The 13,365-nt window shown below is 48.6% G+C and overlaps 6 protein-coding genes across 6 annotated transcripts; 3 read left to right on the top strand and 3 right to left on the bottom strand.

Annotated features, from left to right (window-relative positions):
- Positions 1–134: 134 nt before the first annotated feature.
- JR316_0002167 (Nuc-1 negative regulatory protein preg) lies at positions 135–1,313 on the top strand (the record flags this gene model as incomplete). Its single annotated transcript, XM_047887962.1, has 5 exons — positions 135–216; positions 275–326; positions 383–473; positions 532–771; positions 930–1,313. 5 exons carry the CDS (start codon positions 135–137, stop codon positions 1,311–1,313), a joined length of 849 nt encoding a protein of 282 aa, XP_047752885.1.
- Positions 1,314–1,951: 638 nt separating this feature from the next.
- Positions 1,952–5,317, bottom strand: JR316_0002166 (Negative regulator of sexual conjugation and meiosis; the record flags this gene model as incomplete). Its single annotated transcript, XM_047887961.1, has 6 exons — positions 1,952–2,274; positions 2,334–3,862; positions 3,935–4,013; positions 4,075–4,573; positions 4,634–5,152; positions 5,243–5,317. 6 exons carry the CDS (start codon positions 5,315–5,317, stop codon positions 1,952–1,954), a joined length of 3,024 nt encoding a protein of 1,007 aa, XP_047752884.1.
- A 288-nt stretch (positions 5,318–5,605) lies between these two features.
- JR316_0002165 (U3 small nucleolar RNA-associated protein 6) lies at positions 5,606–7,275 on the bottom strand (the record flags this gene model as incomplete). Its single annotated transcript, XM_047887960.1, has 6 exons — positions 5,606–5,839; positions 5,913–6,229; positions 6,278–6,666; positions 6,742–6,913; positions 6,994–7,138; positions 7,198–7,275. The coding sequence occupies 6 exons, from the start codon at positions 7,273–7,275 to the stop codon at positions 5,606–5,608; spliced, it is 1,335 nt and encodes a 444-aa protein (XP_047752883.1).
- An 818-nt stretch (positions 7,276–8,093) lies between these two features.
- JR316_0002164 (uncharacterized protein) lies at positions 8,094–9,579 on the top strand (the record flags this gene model as incomplete). The annotated part of the gene is made up of 2 exons (XM_047887959.1): positions 8,094–8,252; positions 8,317–9,579. The coding sequence occupies 2 exons, from the start codon at positions 8,094–8,096 to the stop codon at positions 9,577–9,579; spliced, it is 1,422 nt and encodes a 473-aa protein (XP_047752882.1).
- A 620-nt stretch (positions 9,580–10,199) lies between these two features.
- JR316_0002163 (Vesicle transport protein GOT1B) lies at positions 10,200–10,907 on the top strand (the record flags this gene model as incomplete). Its single annotated transcript, XM_047887958.1, has 5 exons — positions 10,200–10,221; positions 10,291–10,382; positions 10,446–10,624; positions 10,708–10,789; positions 10,866–10,907. 5 exons carry the CDS (start codon positions 10,200–10,202, stop codon positions 10,905–10,907), a joined length of 417 nt encoding a protein of 138 aa, XP_047752881.1.
- Positions 10,908–10,981: 74 nt separating this feature from the next.
- On the bottom strand, positions 10,982–13,164 carry JR316_0002162 (Glucose/galactose transporter; the record flags this gene model as incomplete). The annotated part of the gene is made up of 14 exons (XM_047887957.1): positions 10,982–11,174; positions 11,232–11,350; positions 11,402–11,470; positions 11,525–11,589; positions 11,792–11,871; positions 11,927–12,061; positions 12,115–12,165; positions 12,218–12,407; positions 12,464–12,535; positions 12,588–12,624; positions 12,674–12,694; positions 12,746–12,941; positions 12,997–13,060; positions 13,125–13,164. 14 exons carry the CDS (start codon positions 13,162–13,164, stop codon positions 10,982–10,984), a joined length of 1,332 nt encoding a protein of 443 aa, XP_047752880.1.
- Between the last annotated feature and the right edge of the window lie 201 nt (positions 13,165–13,365).

Here is a 13,365-nt window from a genome sequence, read left to right as displayed (position 1 = left end):
ACAGCAATGTCACCAGTCTTCAAACCTGTTATTTGTACTTGTTAGGCTGCAGCTTTAACCGCTTCACGCACTAACCTACCTGTGCCAGCAGCAACATCGAGACGCCAAGGACGGTTCCGTTGTGCAATGGATTCATGGAATCCTCTGGCACAGCAAGGGTCGAGATCCCAGGCGATTTTAATGAGGCTCCCATAGAGCATCTTGTTCAACTGATTGGTATTTATTTTTTTGTTGTCGCAATCGATAGCTCAGCTAAATTTTAATCTCTTGACAGCGGATATGCTTGAGCGTTTAATGGCTCATAACGATCGTATACCTCTATCGCCGTAAGTCTTCAGACACTTGAGGAAAATAGTTTTGTGCTTCTACAAGTTTTACTCAGTGAATCTTTGACTCGATTTCATTCGAGAACGGCGCCCAGTATCAGCGTTCTCGACTATCTGAAACGAATAGTGAGATTTACAAACGTCGAGGTGAATTTTTGACCGCCATTACCATTCATCGGCCCATGTTGATAAGATGGGATCAAAGAAATCATGTCTTCTCATCACTTTATTCAACATTGATCAAGCCTGCGCCCGGATGCCACTATTCACGCTATCATCCTTAACATGTCATCGTTTCGTCATCACGTCCATCGCCGTCTCCAGCAAAGGCCTCTGCGACGCATTCTGTCCCAACAATCTCTATGCTAAAGTCGGTGGGATACCCGTAACAGAACTTAACGTTCTAGAAAGAGAGTTTCTCTCAATGATCGATTGGCGACTCATGGTCAGCAATTTTCTTTTATTTTTTCTGACACTTCATTTCCCCGTACCCCTTCTTGTGCCGTCAGACACAGCTCGCAGTGTTGAAAAATAATTCTGAAATGATTGTCCTCACGGTAGTAATTGCCCCTTTTCCCCTTTGCTTTTTTTTTTCTTTGGCAGTGCACCCGTGAAATACTGCAGGAGTACTATGTCAATCTCGTACGGACTCACAGTGCTGGCACGTTTTATATTGCTGGAAGCGACTCTCCTGGCAATTCCTCGGACAGCGGCGACGATCTAGAGATGGACAGTGGCCCCTCGGCTCCTTCTTCACCCACTATGACACGACAACCACTCCTACGACCTGCTCTCCCTGAACCAACGGCTGTCTTACTTGAACCGGGTGCTGCATCGCAGGAACCACCTCAACGACCTACAATCGAGCAGAATATGGCGTTTGCTGCCCTTCAACAACATCAGGACTACAGAATAGCTACTACTAGTACTGCTACTACATTTTTTACTTCATCCAGTTCAATAGAACGATCCAACAGACGAATATAAAAAAAGCATTTCATATTTGTCTAAACTATGTGCACAATGAGGGGACGTTTGTGGGGATTGGATTCGGGTTATTGTGAGTAGAGAGAGAATAATGAAAGAAAAACGGAGAAACATAATGACTGAAGGGAATATTAAATACAAGTACCACTATCAATGAATGAATTGCAAAGAACGACGTCTTATGTGAGATTGACGGCCATGAAGCCTGAGAAAAGATACTACAAAGGGTCCAACTATCGAACCCCCAACTATCGAGTCAGATTATACGGCGGATTGACAGAAAACAAACTGATTGGCGCAAAAGGAGCTCGCAAATCATTTGTGTAAAAGACAAAAAAAAGTTTGACTGTGCGCACCGTGAAATATAACTACCGTACCAATACAAAGTAAAATTGGATAAATTTGACCATTCCCCCCTGATTTGCTGTGCGTTTTTGCCCCCAAAATGAACAGAGGGAAAATTGAGAGAGAGAGAGAGACAGGGGTGGATGGAAAAAAGCCCGCACACAGAAAATCGAAGAATGTAGCCATAAAGTCCGTTCATTAACCGTGCCCTGAAAGCACGAGCGCATCAAGGGGTGTGTATGTAGCGAGCTAAAAGAAACAACAAAAAAGACACAAAACGAGGCCTTTTGAACTCATCGACGAAGAGCAGAGAGCATCTTTGCCAACGCGTTGATCTGACCCTTTTGAACTTTCTTGACACCTTCCACATCTTCCTTCCCGCCGGCAGGGCCGCTAAGATCGGTGGTGCTCGTGGAAGCATCCCGGCGCATCCCAGGCGACTTTTGGACAGAAGTCGCCGGGACTACAGGACGCTCCGTGATGGTATCGAGCTTGAGATCCTTGGGTTTCCGGGTCCTTTGTTTACGCACAGGAGGCGAACCAAATATGTCCCCAACAGGATTAGGATGTTGACCACGAGGCAGCTGATCAAGTTCCCAAGGCACACCGTCCATAACTGTCAATGTACATTATGGTCAGCGCCGAACCTCGAGTACAACAAACAAAACAACTCACTCTTGATATTCTTGGGCAAGTGACCGTGGGCATATCCCGTTGAAGAAGAATAAGTGGAAGAAGGTTTGACGCTCGTGCGCCAGCTAGCAGAGGATACGCTAGTAGCTGTCGTCGAGATGCTTCTGGCGCTCGAATTGCTGTACCGGGTAAAGGCAGAAGTTGAAGTACCTGCGCTTGAAGAGGTACTCATCGAGCTGCGCCAGTTGGATGACACAACGGAGCTCGCGCTCGACATGACAGGGCGGCCACTACGCGTGCTGTTCGGAGACACCGCACGTTCCGAAGGGCGATGATCGTGGAACGTCCAGGGCTCGGATGACAAGTTGGAGGGAGTATAGTGATTGGCAGAGGTGGTTATAGCGCGTCCAGGCGACTTGCTGGGGTTCTTTGCAGTAGTAGGGTTCTGCATGTCCCGGGCACGACGACCTCGACTCCAGGTTGAGGACGCGTCGTTGTCGAGCTTGTTGACCGGGGCAACAGCGGGTGCAGGGTTGGGTGGAGGCGCGTTCAAGCCCATGAGGAGACTGGTCACATTGCTTGCAGTAGTGGCCATGGCCTGAGACGGGGATAGATCCAAAGAAGGAGGAGGCGACACTTCTTCCACTGGAGACACACGTCCGGCGCCGGCAGCGTTGGCAAGGGAGGAAGCACTGCTTTTGCCGAAACTGAGTTTCCACTTGGATGGTTTCTTGGTCACAGGGGATGGAACAACAGGCGGGGCAGCTGTTACGGCTGCAGTGGATGTGCTAGGAGTTCGAGGCGTATTGGTGATGAGGGCAGTAGGCATAGCATACATCGACACAGGTTCAAAGTTCATCCTGGTGGAACGAGATGAAGAGGCCGTGATCGAGGCAGAGCGGTGAGAGGATGAGCGGGATGCCTTGCTAATCTCTCTTGCAAGCGACTGCGATGCGACGGCAAGGGTGGCCAGAGTACTATCTTGTGGCGTCGGAGTGCTCGTGACGACATTAGCACCTTTACCTTTGCGAGCGCCTCGCTTGCGCCGCTTGTTAGTGGACGTAGATCGAGATGTCATACCCTCAATGTCAATTTCTCCATCAGCATCTTCATCTTCATTATCTTGATCAATGACGGTTGATAGCTCTACTCTCTCAAAGGCCGGTCCCAAGGACGGAGCACGGGAGAGAGAACGGGCGGGGATGGCTGGAGTGCGAGCAGCAGTAGTGCAACCTGATGCCTGCCTTGACGATGGGCGGTGAGACATGGGCAGAGACAGTGAGATACGGTGACCCTGGGAGCTGTTGGATACTGTGCGGTGAACGGCATGTGCTCCAAGAAGGTTGGGTAGATTCTTGGACCATGCACCAAATTCAGCAGCAGTCATGCGAGGAGAATCATCCTGGGGATCTGGAAGGATGCAAAAAACCTTGTTCGCAAGAACCTCTGCGACGGGCCTGGTCATGCCCATGAACCGCTGCATGAAAAAGTTGACAGGATCCTTGAGATAGAGATCAAAAGAAGAACAAGCGCCTTGGGCAGTATCGGTCCAAGGGTTGAAATGGTACAGCCTGGATTTTTTTAAAATTTTTTACAGTCAACTATTTACCAATGCCAAAATAAGAGAGAGAGAGAGAGCGTACATATTGATGAGGACGATGCCCAAAGACCAAACATCGGCAGCACGAGGACGATAAGTAGGGGCAACATTGTTCCTACACTCTAAATATGAAAAGAAGATTAACCGAAATAGCTTGGGATGAAAAAAAAAAAAAGATTTTACCATAGCTCATATAAGGGGCGCTACCGCAATCCATATCGGCCGATTCTAGGTCAGTGGTGGAGAGGCCAAAATCAGTGAGCTTGACGATAACCTTGCGTTCGAAACGGCCATCGGGGGCGGTGAATGTGCCATCGGTGACGATAAAGTTCTCCGGTTTGATATCACGATGGAAGACCTGTTGAGCGTGACAGGCGGCAACAGCATCACACATCTGGCTGAACATGGACGAAATAAGACGTAGACGGGTACGAGAGAGCAACTGAGAGGGGTGCAAATTTGAAAGCAAGCTAGGAGTCGGAGGAGTATGAGAAGCAGAGACTGAAGAGTCGGTGTGGGAAGCGTTATCCATCTCATGATGGTCCCGGGCTTGTTCGAGGAAATAAAAAAGGTCTTGACCAGGAACGTATTCGAGGAGAAGAAGCAAAAAGGCAGAAGTTTCCAGAGTACGATGAAGAGTGACGATATTTGGATGAAGATGCAAAGACTGGTGAATTGTGACCTGGGAAAAGAGACCAAGAATGAGATTGTTTTTGGACACGAAAGACAGACTGATTCGCACCTCGGACATTTGAATAGCTAAAGCTTCCTCGTCGAGGTCTGCTTTAGATAAGCACTTGATAGCGTACTTGCGACCGTACACGATCTGGGATGAAGAAAGTGACTTGATTTCAAAATCCATGTGACCAATAGTTGACATATGGCCATCTTCAGAGACAGCTGGACGGGAAAGAACCTCCTGAACGAGATAGACGACGGCATAGCTACCTGTACCAAGCTGCTTGATGACCTCGAACTCGCGGGCGGGAACAGTGTGATGGGAATCTGCAGCGCCGTTGGAGACGAGACGAATGGGCTCGCCCTGGAGGAAGAAGCCCTCACCAACGACATCCCCTGGAGCCAAGACGTCGTCTACGGAGTAGGAGGGGATGGACTGAGAGTCAGAGGGGGACTTTGGGAGCCTGTTGGAGACTGGAAGCTGGAGCTGCCTGGACGAAAGATAGGGACTACGAGGAAGATTTGGGGTAGTAGGAGAAGGAGAAGAAGGAAGATTTGTAGAAATGGAGAGGGGAGAAAGAGGCTGTGGATGAAAAGAAGAAAGAAGAGGGAAGGGGTCCTTTGAGAGACGCCTGCGGTTCATGGGAGGGGGGAAGGGGTCATTAGAACGAACATAGTCAAAGTCTCTAGGAGAAGGCTTGTGGGATGAGAGAGAAAGCGGGGGAGGCTGGAGGGGATACTGCAACATGAGCGCCTGTCAAGAGAGACTGGATGACGAGTGCGCTCTGGACGAGCTCTCAACGAATGGACGGGGGGGGCGGCAAAAGTCCGTTCAGACGAGACCGGCTTGGAGTCTGAGCTAGTTTAGGCCGAGATACATGCAGCTGGAGAGGCGAGGAGGACGACGAGGACGACGAAGAGCGACGCCCGGACGACGCGCAGGAGAGGGAGAGAGGAACGGAGGATGGATGGGAGAAAGAGAAGAAGAATGGGACAAGGGGAATGCGCTAAATTGACCATGTGCTGCCTACAACAACTATGGAATCTCTTCTCCGCAGCCCTGCCCAATCCGGAAGGAGACATGTGCTGCCAGACAGGCCACACATGCTGCCAATATTCCCACGACTACATAATCATCATCCGCCTGTATTTTGCCCCAATCCGGCCCAATTTTTCCGCATTTGTCTCCGGATCCATCCCCAGCAGCCGGAGGTGCCCGGCCAGCAGTGCGCCGGAGTGATGCTTGCTGTCCCTGATCAGTCTCTCCAGGCTGCCTATCAGATACGCCCGCTGCTGTCCGTTAATTCTCCCTCCGGACGGATAATATTAATTAAAAAACCTACCAGGCTGCTCTCTCCGCACCATTCTTCCAGGAATTCCATGTATGCAGCGCACAGCTCCTCGTTTTTAGCGCCCGTCTCCCGTATCCGTCCTGCCAACTCCTCGTTCGCCGTCCGTATACCCTCCACCAGCGCGCTTCCCGTCACGCCCGCCCCCAGTTGTCGTCGCGCTACAAACACCGCCATCCGTGCATCTCCCGGCAGTCTCCGTCTAGCCTCCTCGTACAGGTGGTCCAGAAGCCGCTGCCGTAGTCCCCCCGGAGATGGATAATTACAGATGGCTTCCTTGATACATTCAAACAGTTCCACCCGTGGAATCGCTAGGTAGCAACCGTCAGTCACGTACAATAATCCCCACACGTTCATACCTTGCGCCGCACTGCTGATGACAGATGCAACAATAGCACCGTCCATCACCTTGCGTCTCGCTTCCTCCTTCTCGTATTCCCCGTCCATTTCTGCTGTCTTGTCCACCTCTTTTTCGCTTATTCCTTCTCCGACAATCAGCTCGCTTGCATCCTCTTTTTCTTCCTCCTTGGCCCCTAGTTTGATCCCTAGCACATCCCATCGTCGCCGCAGGCTTTCAATGAATCCTAGCTCCATTTTTACATACTCTTTCCACATCTCCAGGCTCTCAGGGTTTAGTCTGATCCCGCGTTGCATCAGTACCCGTGCAGCGGACGGCGAATGTTGATCAAGTTCATGTGAAGCCGCAATAATAAATAGCGCTGGTTTATTCGGATGGAGTTGCAGCGCTCTGCCGGTAAAAGAGAAAAATAAAAAATAAAAAAGAGTGCCCTATATTCGGAGCCGATTAATGCCATACACACACCTTGCTGTAATCCTGCCCACGAGCGCCCGGGCTCCCTCCCGTTTCGCAACTTCGATGTATTGCACCCACAACCCTACATCCGATTTGAATTTCTTCACCGCGCGCTCGAATATATGGAATTGCCTGCGCACAAGCGCATAGTCCGACACTGTCGCAGGTCCAGGGGCTACTTCTGCAAGTACATGTGTGCAGGGAAAAATTCCATGCAATCAGTCACTCAGCACTTATGAAAAGCGCAAGGTTCACACATACGCATGCGCGCAACACGCTTTCGTCGCAGCTGTTCCAATCCCATCTCGTACGCAGCATACCGCAGGTAATCCGCCTTTTTAGCCACACGTCTAACAAGCGAGCTCTCAAACGCAGTCCGTTTCTTCATAATCATCTTGGTCTCTTGCTGTGTATATCCGCCATTTAGTCTTGTAATCGGTGATCGAGCCAAATACACCAATTTACCTCTGTAAACAAGTTCTTCTCAACAAGATCTTTCAGCTCGTCGAGCATCTGCTCCTGCTGGAAATGTACTCTCTCCATCCTGTCCGAGGTGTAGGTATCTGGTGGTGGTAGAAAGGTAGTTGTGTCGAGTTGTCCGAGTGGCGGCCCGCCGCAGTTGGGGCACTCTGCAAGTTTTTTTGTGACAGATAACGTGATGTCACAAACACGCCTGTCACTGATTCACCAAGTAGACGCTCATGTATGCTTATCGCATCATTTTCAGCTGAAAATTACTTTGACGCGATATTGCACTTTTTGACACTAAAGAAGCCGCACTGGAATTAAACTGTTGTTTATCTTATCTTCTGAAACCATTCGGGAAAAGTCTTTTTCAAAATAGAACCACAAGTACATGGCTCGCGTGATACGGGTACGGGAGTACTGCGCCAGTTGGATCCTCTAGAAGACATATCCCTCTTCAGAAGCCCTGTCTCTGACGTTGACGCGTGCCATAGGCCATAGAAGTAGCCCTCTTGATAGTAGCCAGGAATAGCGCCGGAGAATTTGACTCCATGTCTACGACAAAAGTCTCTTTCTATTTCTCTGTTTGACATGGATCCTCTATCTTCTCTAAAATTGTGCAATATGAAAACTTTAACTGGAGCAAAGCAGACACACATGTTGTACTAATAGGGGCTCCCCCAAAATAGAAAGACGGGCCGGGCACCGGCGGCTGGTGGGGGGGCAATAGAAGTTAACAGAGCCACACAAAACAACTACAACTGCAACTAGTAGATCACTCACGACGACGCCGTCTAGTCTGCCTCCTCTCTCCCTCGTCGGGCTTTTCTCCCTGACCAAACGCATTCCGAATACCATCCGGCTGGAATAGATAGATCTGCTTGCTTGTTGCGCCAATGCCTAAAGCAACTAGGGGACCCGGGCCAGGCCAACTACGGCCACACTCGCGATCTTCATCCAGCAGCAAGCTAGGCGCCAATCTCCAGTTCACCCAGAAGGACAACACATCCCTTAAGAACGCCGATAAATCCAAGAAGGCGGTATACACTCATGAAGTCAGTCGCCCCCCAATAGCGTTTTTCTCTGGCGTATTTTTATCACTTACCTTGTTTACCTCAGGCACATCCAACCAAACCCAGCTTTGCGAGAGTAAATAGCAGTCAGCGGATCCATTCGAGAGAGCAATTGGCACAAGCGTCAAAGCGGTCAGCATATCCCCAGCATCAGACGCACCATCAACAACAACAGCCGCTTCCCAAGGCCACAAACGCCAAAGGTTTCTCTCTCGCCAACGACAACGCAGATGACGATGACGAGTGGGAGTCCAGCAACAGTGGCGTAGGAACTCCTAATCATCGAGAGTCTGACTCGAGCGATACTGCATCAGAGGCAGAGGCCCTTGACCAAGCGATCCTAAATTTGCAGATTGCAGCTCAGCTCCATCCTCCCAAAGCTGAACAACCTCCCCCTCCTTCTCCTCCCCAGCCAGTTGATTCCACGCTTCCCCGTATCGCAACTGCCCGCCCAGCCGATTTCGAAACACATGCAATTTTAGAGCGCAATGCAATGAGACCTATTACCCCACCTAAACAACCCCAATCACAACAACAAGCTCAATTGCCGCCATTAGCGATGCCTCTCCCGCCCCAACCGCAGGTCCAAGTACGGCGGTCTGACCAAGATATCCGTCGAGACGCTGCCAGCGATTCCTCAGATTCACGACAGAGCTCTCGCCCAAAGCGACCCTCACGTCCGCCTTCAACTCACTCTAACCAAAGCAGGCAAGAACCATTACGTCCCCACCCTTTGATACGTGGATTATCGCATGGAACCGTTGCTTCTGTGCTACCCAAACCCTCTCCACTCGCCCCACTTACAGTTGTACCCCACACTGCACCCCAATTATCATCTTCACCTGTCAGCAGCATACATGACAACAACCACAAACCCTTCCTTTCTTCTTCTCCAACAAGCGTTAAAACCTCTTCGGGATCTCCAGTATCAGTTGATCGCCATCCATTCCCTCTAGACCGACGTACTTCATTTTCATCTGCAAGATCCGTGAACACTATCCCCGTACACCCAACCCTGATCAGAGAGTCCCCTTGGGCTCATGACCGGTCCCGTACACTTTCTACAATGTCTTCTTCATCATCCGCCGCTTTGTCCGCCTTGTCTCATCTTCCGACAGTAACCCGCCCTCCGTCTCCTCAAACGGTCGCATTCTTTCCTCCTATCAACCCACACGCCAATGTGGAAGGGATTCACCCACTTCTTCCGACACCATATCTGCAAAACCATCTCACTGTGCTAGCAAGACGGACTCCGATCAGAGAGTCGTTCGACCGTGTCATTCAGGCCAAGAACCAAAACAGACGGTAGTAGTGCGACATATTGGATTCCTGTACAGCTTTTCTGGACAAGTTACATTTGCACTTTCGTTTCTTGAGCCTTCTCCCTTATGATACTCACCCCTCGTTTCTGACATTATATTGTCACGCATGCATATCCCAACTAGCTATTGCTCCAGCGTCCTATTTATCACTTAAATTTCTCGGCTCCGCATGCTTTCCAGCGACATTTCGTCTAGCTCTTTTTTCGACGTTGTAGTTGTATCTTTCCGTCAACCTTTTTTTTTCATTACATAGCGATTCCAACCTCTTCAGACTTTCGACCCTCGAGTACCTACACTAATTTTAAACGACGTATTTGTATCGAGTACTTATGTAGCGAATTGAAGTCTGTAGAGTACAAATACACCTTTCTTACAATTTTTTGTAGACTTGACTGCATTTCTTGACTGCGCGTCTATAACTGGTCCCAGAACCCCAAATGGCCACCGGCGGTCAGCCGTGACCGTTGGCGTCTTGCCATTTGTCACAACCTGCCAGGGCAATATTTCATCACGCTGAACACAACCCTAACAAGTTGCTCTCCTTCCGTCGCCACCGTTTTTCTGTTTTCTTTACTATATCTCTTTTGTTCTCCCATTTCTTTTCAACATGTGGCTTTCAGATGCTCAGAGTATGCCCATTCCACGTCGGTTTCTGTCGACGTGCGCAAACTGACGTGCACGTCTTACCCCTACTACAGAAATTGGCGTGGCGCTGACGACCTTCGGAGCGCTCTTCATGGTCTTGGGTGTTATGCTCTTCTTTGACGGAGCGCTACTGGCCCTCGGAAACGTATGTGCTCGTTATACTGCTTCACCGCCACGACATTGCTTATGCAGTATATACCCACTACAGATCCTCTTCATTTCTGGACTCACCCTGATCATTGGCCCTCAAAAGACATTCTACTTCTTCGCGCGGAAGCAAAAAATTCGAGGCACCATATGTTTCCTCGGTGGTATCCTCCTCGTCTTCTTCAAATGGCCGTTCATTGGGGTGATCGTCGAGACTTTCGGATTCTTAAACCTATTTGGGTGCGTTCCTGTCCCAAACCTCACTTACACGTATGCGCGTGTCGTGGCGCGTGCTCTGACTGACACGATACATCCTCAAACAGCGATTTCTTCCCCGTGGTTATTACTTTCCTGCGCCAACTGCCCTTTGTTGGAACAGTTCTCTCGATGCCTTACATATCCACTGTGAGTGCATGAATGTCCTTTTAGCTATGTATGCACCATTCTCATAAATGTGGTTTCTCATTTGCTATTTATTTAGCTCGTTGACCGGGTCGCCGGTTCACGGACATCTGCAGTATAACATTCTTATTTAGATACCCCGTGAATTAGATTATTATGGATATCCTCGTTGTGGAAGTTTGTCGTGCTCTCGTTTCAGTTCTTGTTTAAATCGTCCGATATTACCTTCACATCTTGAACAGAAGTGCTGGAATGCTGCTTTTCGTCCTTCCCCATCTCTGTGACGTCTTTGTCGGCATCTTCTGGTAAAGTGCGTTCGCGCCAATTAGACTCTTCGATTGTCCTGAAACGGAAGCCATCTTTCCTCGTTTGGTCGATAACCAAGCCACTGAATGAACGGGGTATGAGGATCGACAATGGATAGATGATATGCAAAACCACTGACAATGCGTAGATTGACATAGCGAGGTACCCAGAAAACGGTACTAGGTATGATCTTCTGGTAGAAATTCTGTCCGCGACAGATGCCTGTGCAGGCGGATACCATGCGCCTCCTCCAACGCCCTAAATGAAAGTTAGCTCTATACCATAAACACAAATTTTTAAACGAATTACCATGACGATTAACCCAGAACCTTGTTTGGTATGAATTCCCAAATTTTTAGTCCCAAGAGTGAAAATGCACTGCAGGCAACTCTATACTTCAAACTTTATTACGGTGAGGCGGATTGAGCTTACTGGGTAGCATATAGACTCGAAGAAGAACAGCGCAAATAGGCACCCCACGCCAGCCTTCCCAGTGACTAGTGCAATGCACAGGGAAAAAATCGAACAGCAAACGGCGTATATGCTAAGAAGGAGAGCTGGGTCGACGTAGTTCAGGATGCATACCCCCACAAACCTGTAATTATCCAAGGTGTGTTAAGGAACCAATGACTAACAAACTCTTAAATAATCCCTACCGTCCAAAGGTAAAAGTCATTTGACAGAATGAAAACAACTGACTCGCCCTTGAGGAGTCGATGCCAATATTTTGCTCGACCAAGAAGTTGACGGCCAGTGATGCGACTCCAACCTGTGCGCCACTTATATTGCCAAATATGAATGAAATAGGTTTGAATTTTCCGGAATGAAACGTACACATAGGCAGTCTGGGCAACAAAGCCGAACAGACATCGGTATTGCTTCCAAAAAGACTCGACCTTGATCTCGTCGTCTCCCTCTTGAATTTGATAAATAATAGCCTCTTCTTCGATTTCTGGCAAATCGCAGAAACTTAAAAGATCAAATAATGAATATGGGCACTTGATAAAAAAGGGAGTGCGCACTAGAATAAAATATTCAGAACTAAACCTAGACCTGCAACGGCGAGATACACCCTTTAAAGCGATGAGTCGGTATTCCAGGTAGCTAAAAGGTTTACCTTAGTACCATTGAACAGTGTCCAATTTGGTCGCATTTGCGCCCCTAAAAAACCAACGTGATGCAATGAGAGGTCCAGAGAACGACGCAACCCCTTGAAAACCTTGACTAAAATTTAAACGAGCAGCGGCATATTTTGGGGTCCCGAGGACGGCAATGTACGAGTTCGCCGCAACCTCAAGCGTTGCAAGCCCACATCCTGTGAACAATTCTTCAATATCAACCGACAAAGACGAGTTGGCATTACTATCTCACCGATCACAAATGTGCATCCTACAAAAGCCCCATATTTCGCGAACTTCGCAGATGGCCAGAAAAACACAGCTCCTGTAGGAAATCATTAGTGATGTCCATGAATTAAAAATATTTTTATCGTTACCCAGACTGTACAGGGTGAGACCCAGATGAATGCCGGACTTCAAAAGATATATAAAAATTCATGGAGAAGTGATCATGAGTTCACACCTTATAACCATATCTTCTCATCTGTTAGGATTAGTTAGAATTGAGAACGTGTTCAAAGATGGAACCACTGACGAAAATCCCAGCGAAGGGAGAAAATACTACATAAGCACCAAAATAAGCCAGTTGGAGTAAAGTACTCTGGGTCTTGCTGATTCCAAAAACTTTTTGGAAATGAGCATTAAGGACATCTAGAAGCTGAAGAATGAAAGTCATTGGGATGGAGCCACCGCCATCTGATACTTGAGCCGTACCCCATACGCAAACCCCCCTACAACCGCTGTTAAGATTATAAGAACGCAAAACGTGGCTAGAACAACCCACACGTAAAAAATAAGGATGTAACGAGAGCAAAAGCAAAGGCCCATCGACCTCTACTGAGTTGAGATCCTAAAAGAGGTAGTCTAATGTAAAATCTGGTCCTGCTGTATATAAACCATTGGAATGAAAGCACCTGTGAGGGGAATTGGACCCGGCGTTGATGCTGGTGACATTTGAAGTTGCGCTAGATTTTATCGCGTAAATTGTGCTATGCTAGACTTTATTGCGTAAGTTGAGCTGGCAAGAGGGGCACTCTTTCAGACTTGACATGGTCTCGATGCACGCTATTTGAATGCATTTTGAAGTGGCTTGGTCGGCGTAGAATCCAATTCGGTTGACAGGAACACATTGAAGCACCAGAACTGTTTATACCC

This window comes from Psilocybe cubensis, chromosome 2, assembly GCF_017499595.1.
Source record: "Psilocybe cubensis strain MGC-MH-2018 chromosome 2, whole genome shotgun sequence".
Classification (NCBI taxonomy): Eukaryota; Fungi; Basidiomycota; class Agaricomycetes; order Agaricales; family Agrocybaceae; genus Psilocybe; species Psilocybe cubensis.
This window is presented reverse-complemented; position numbering and strand designations above follow the sequence as displayed.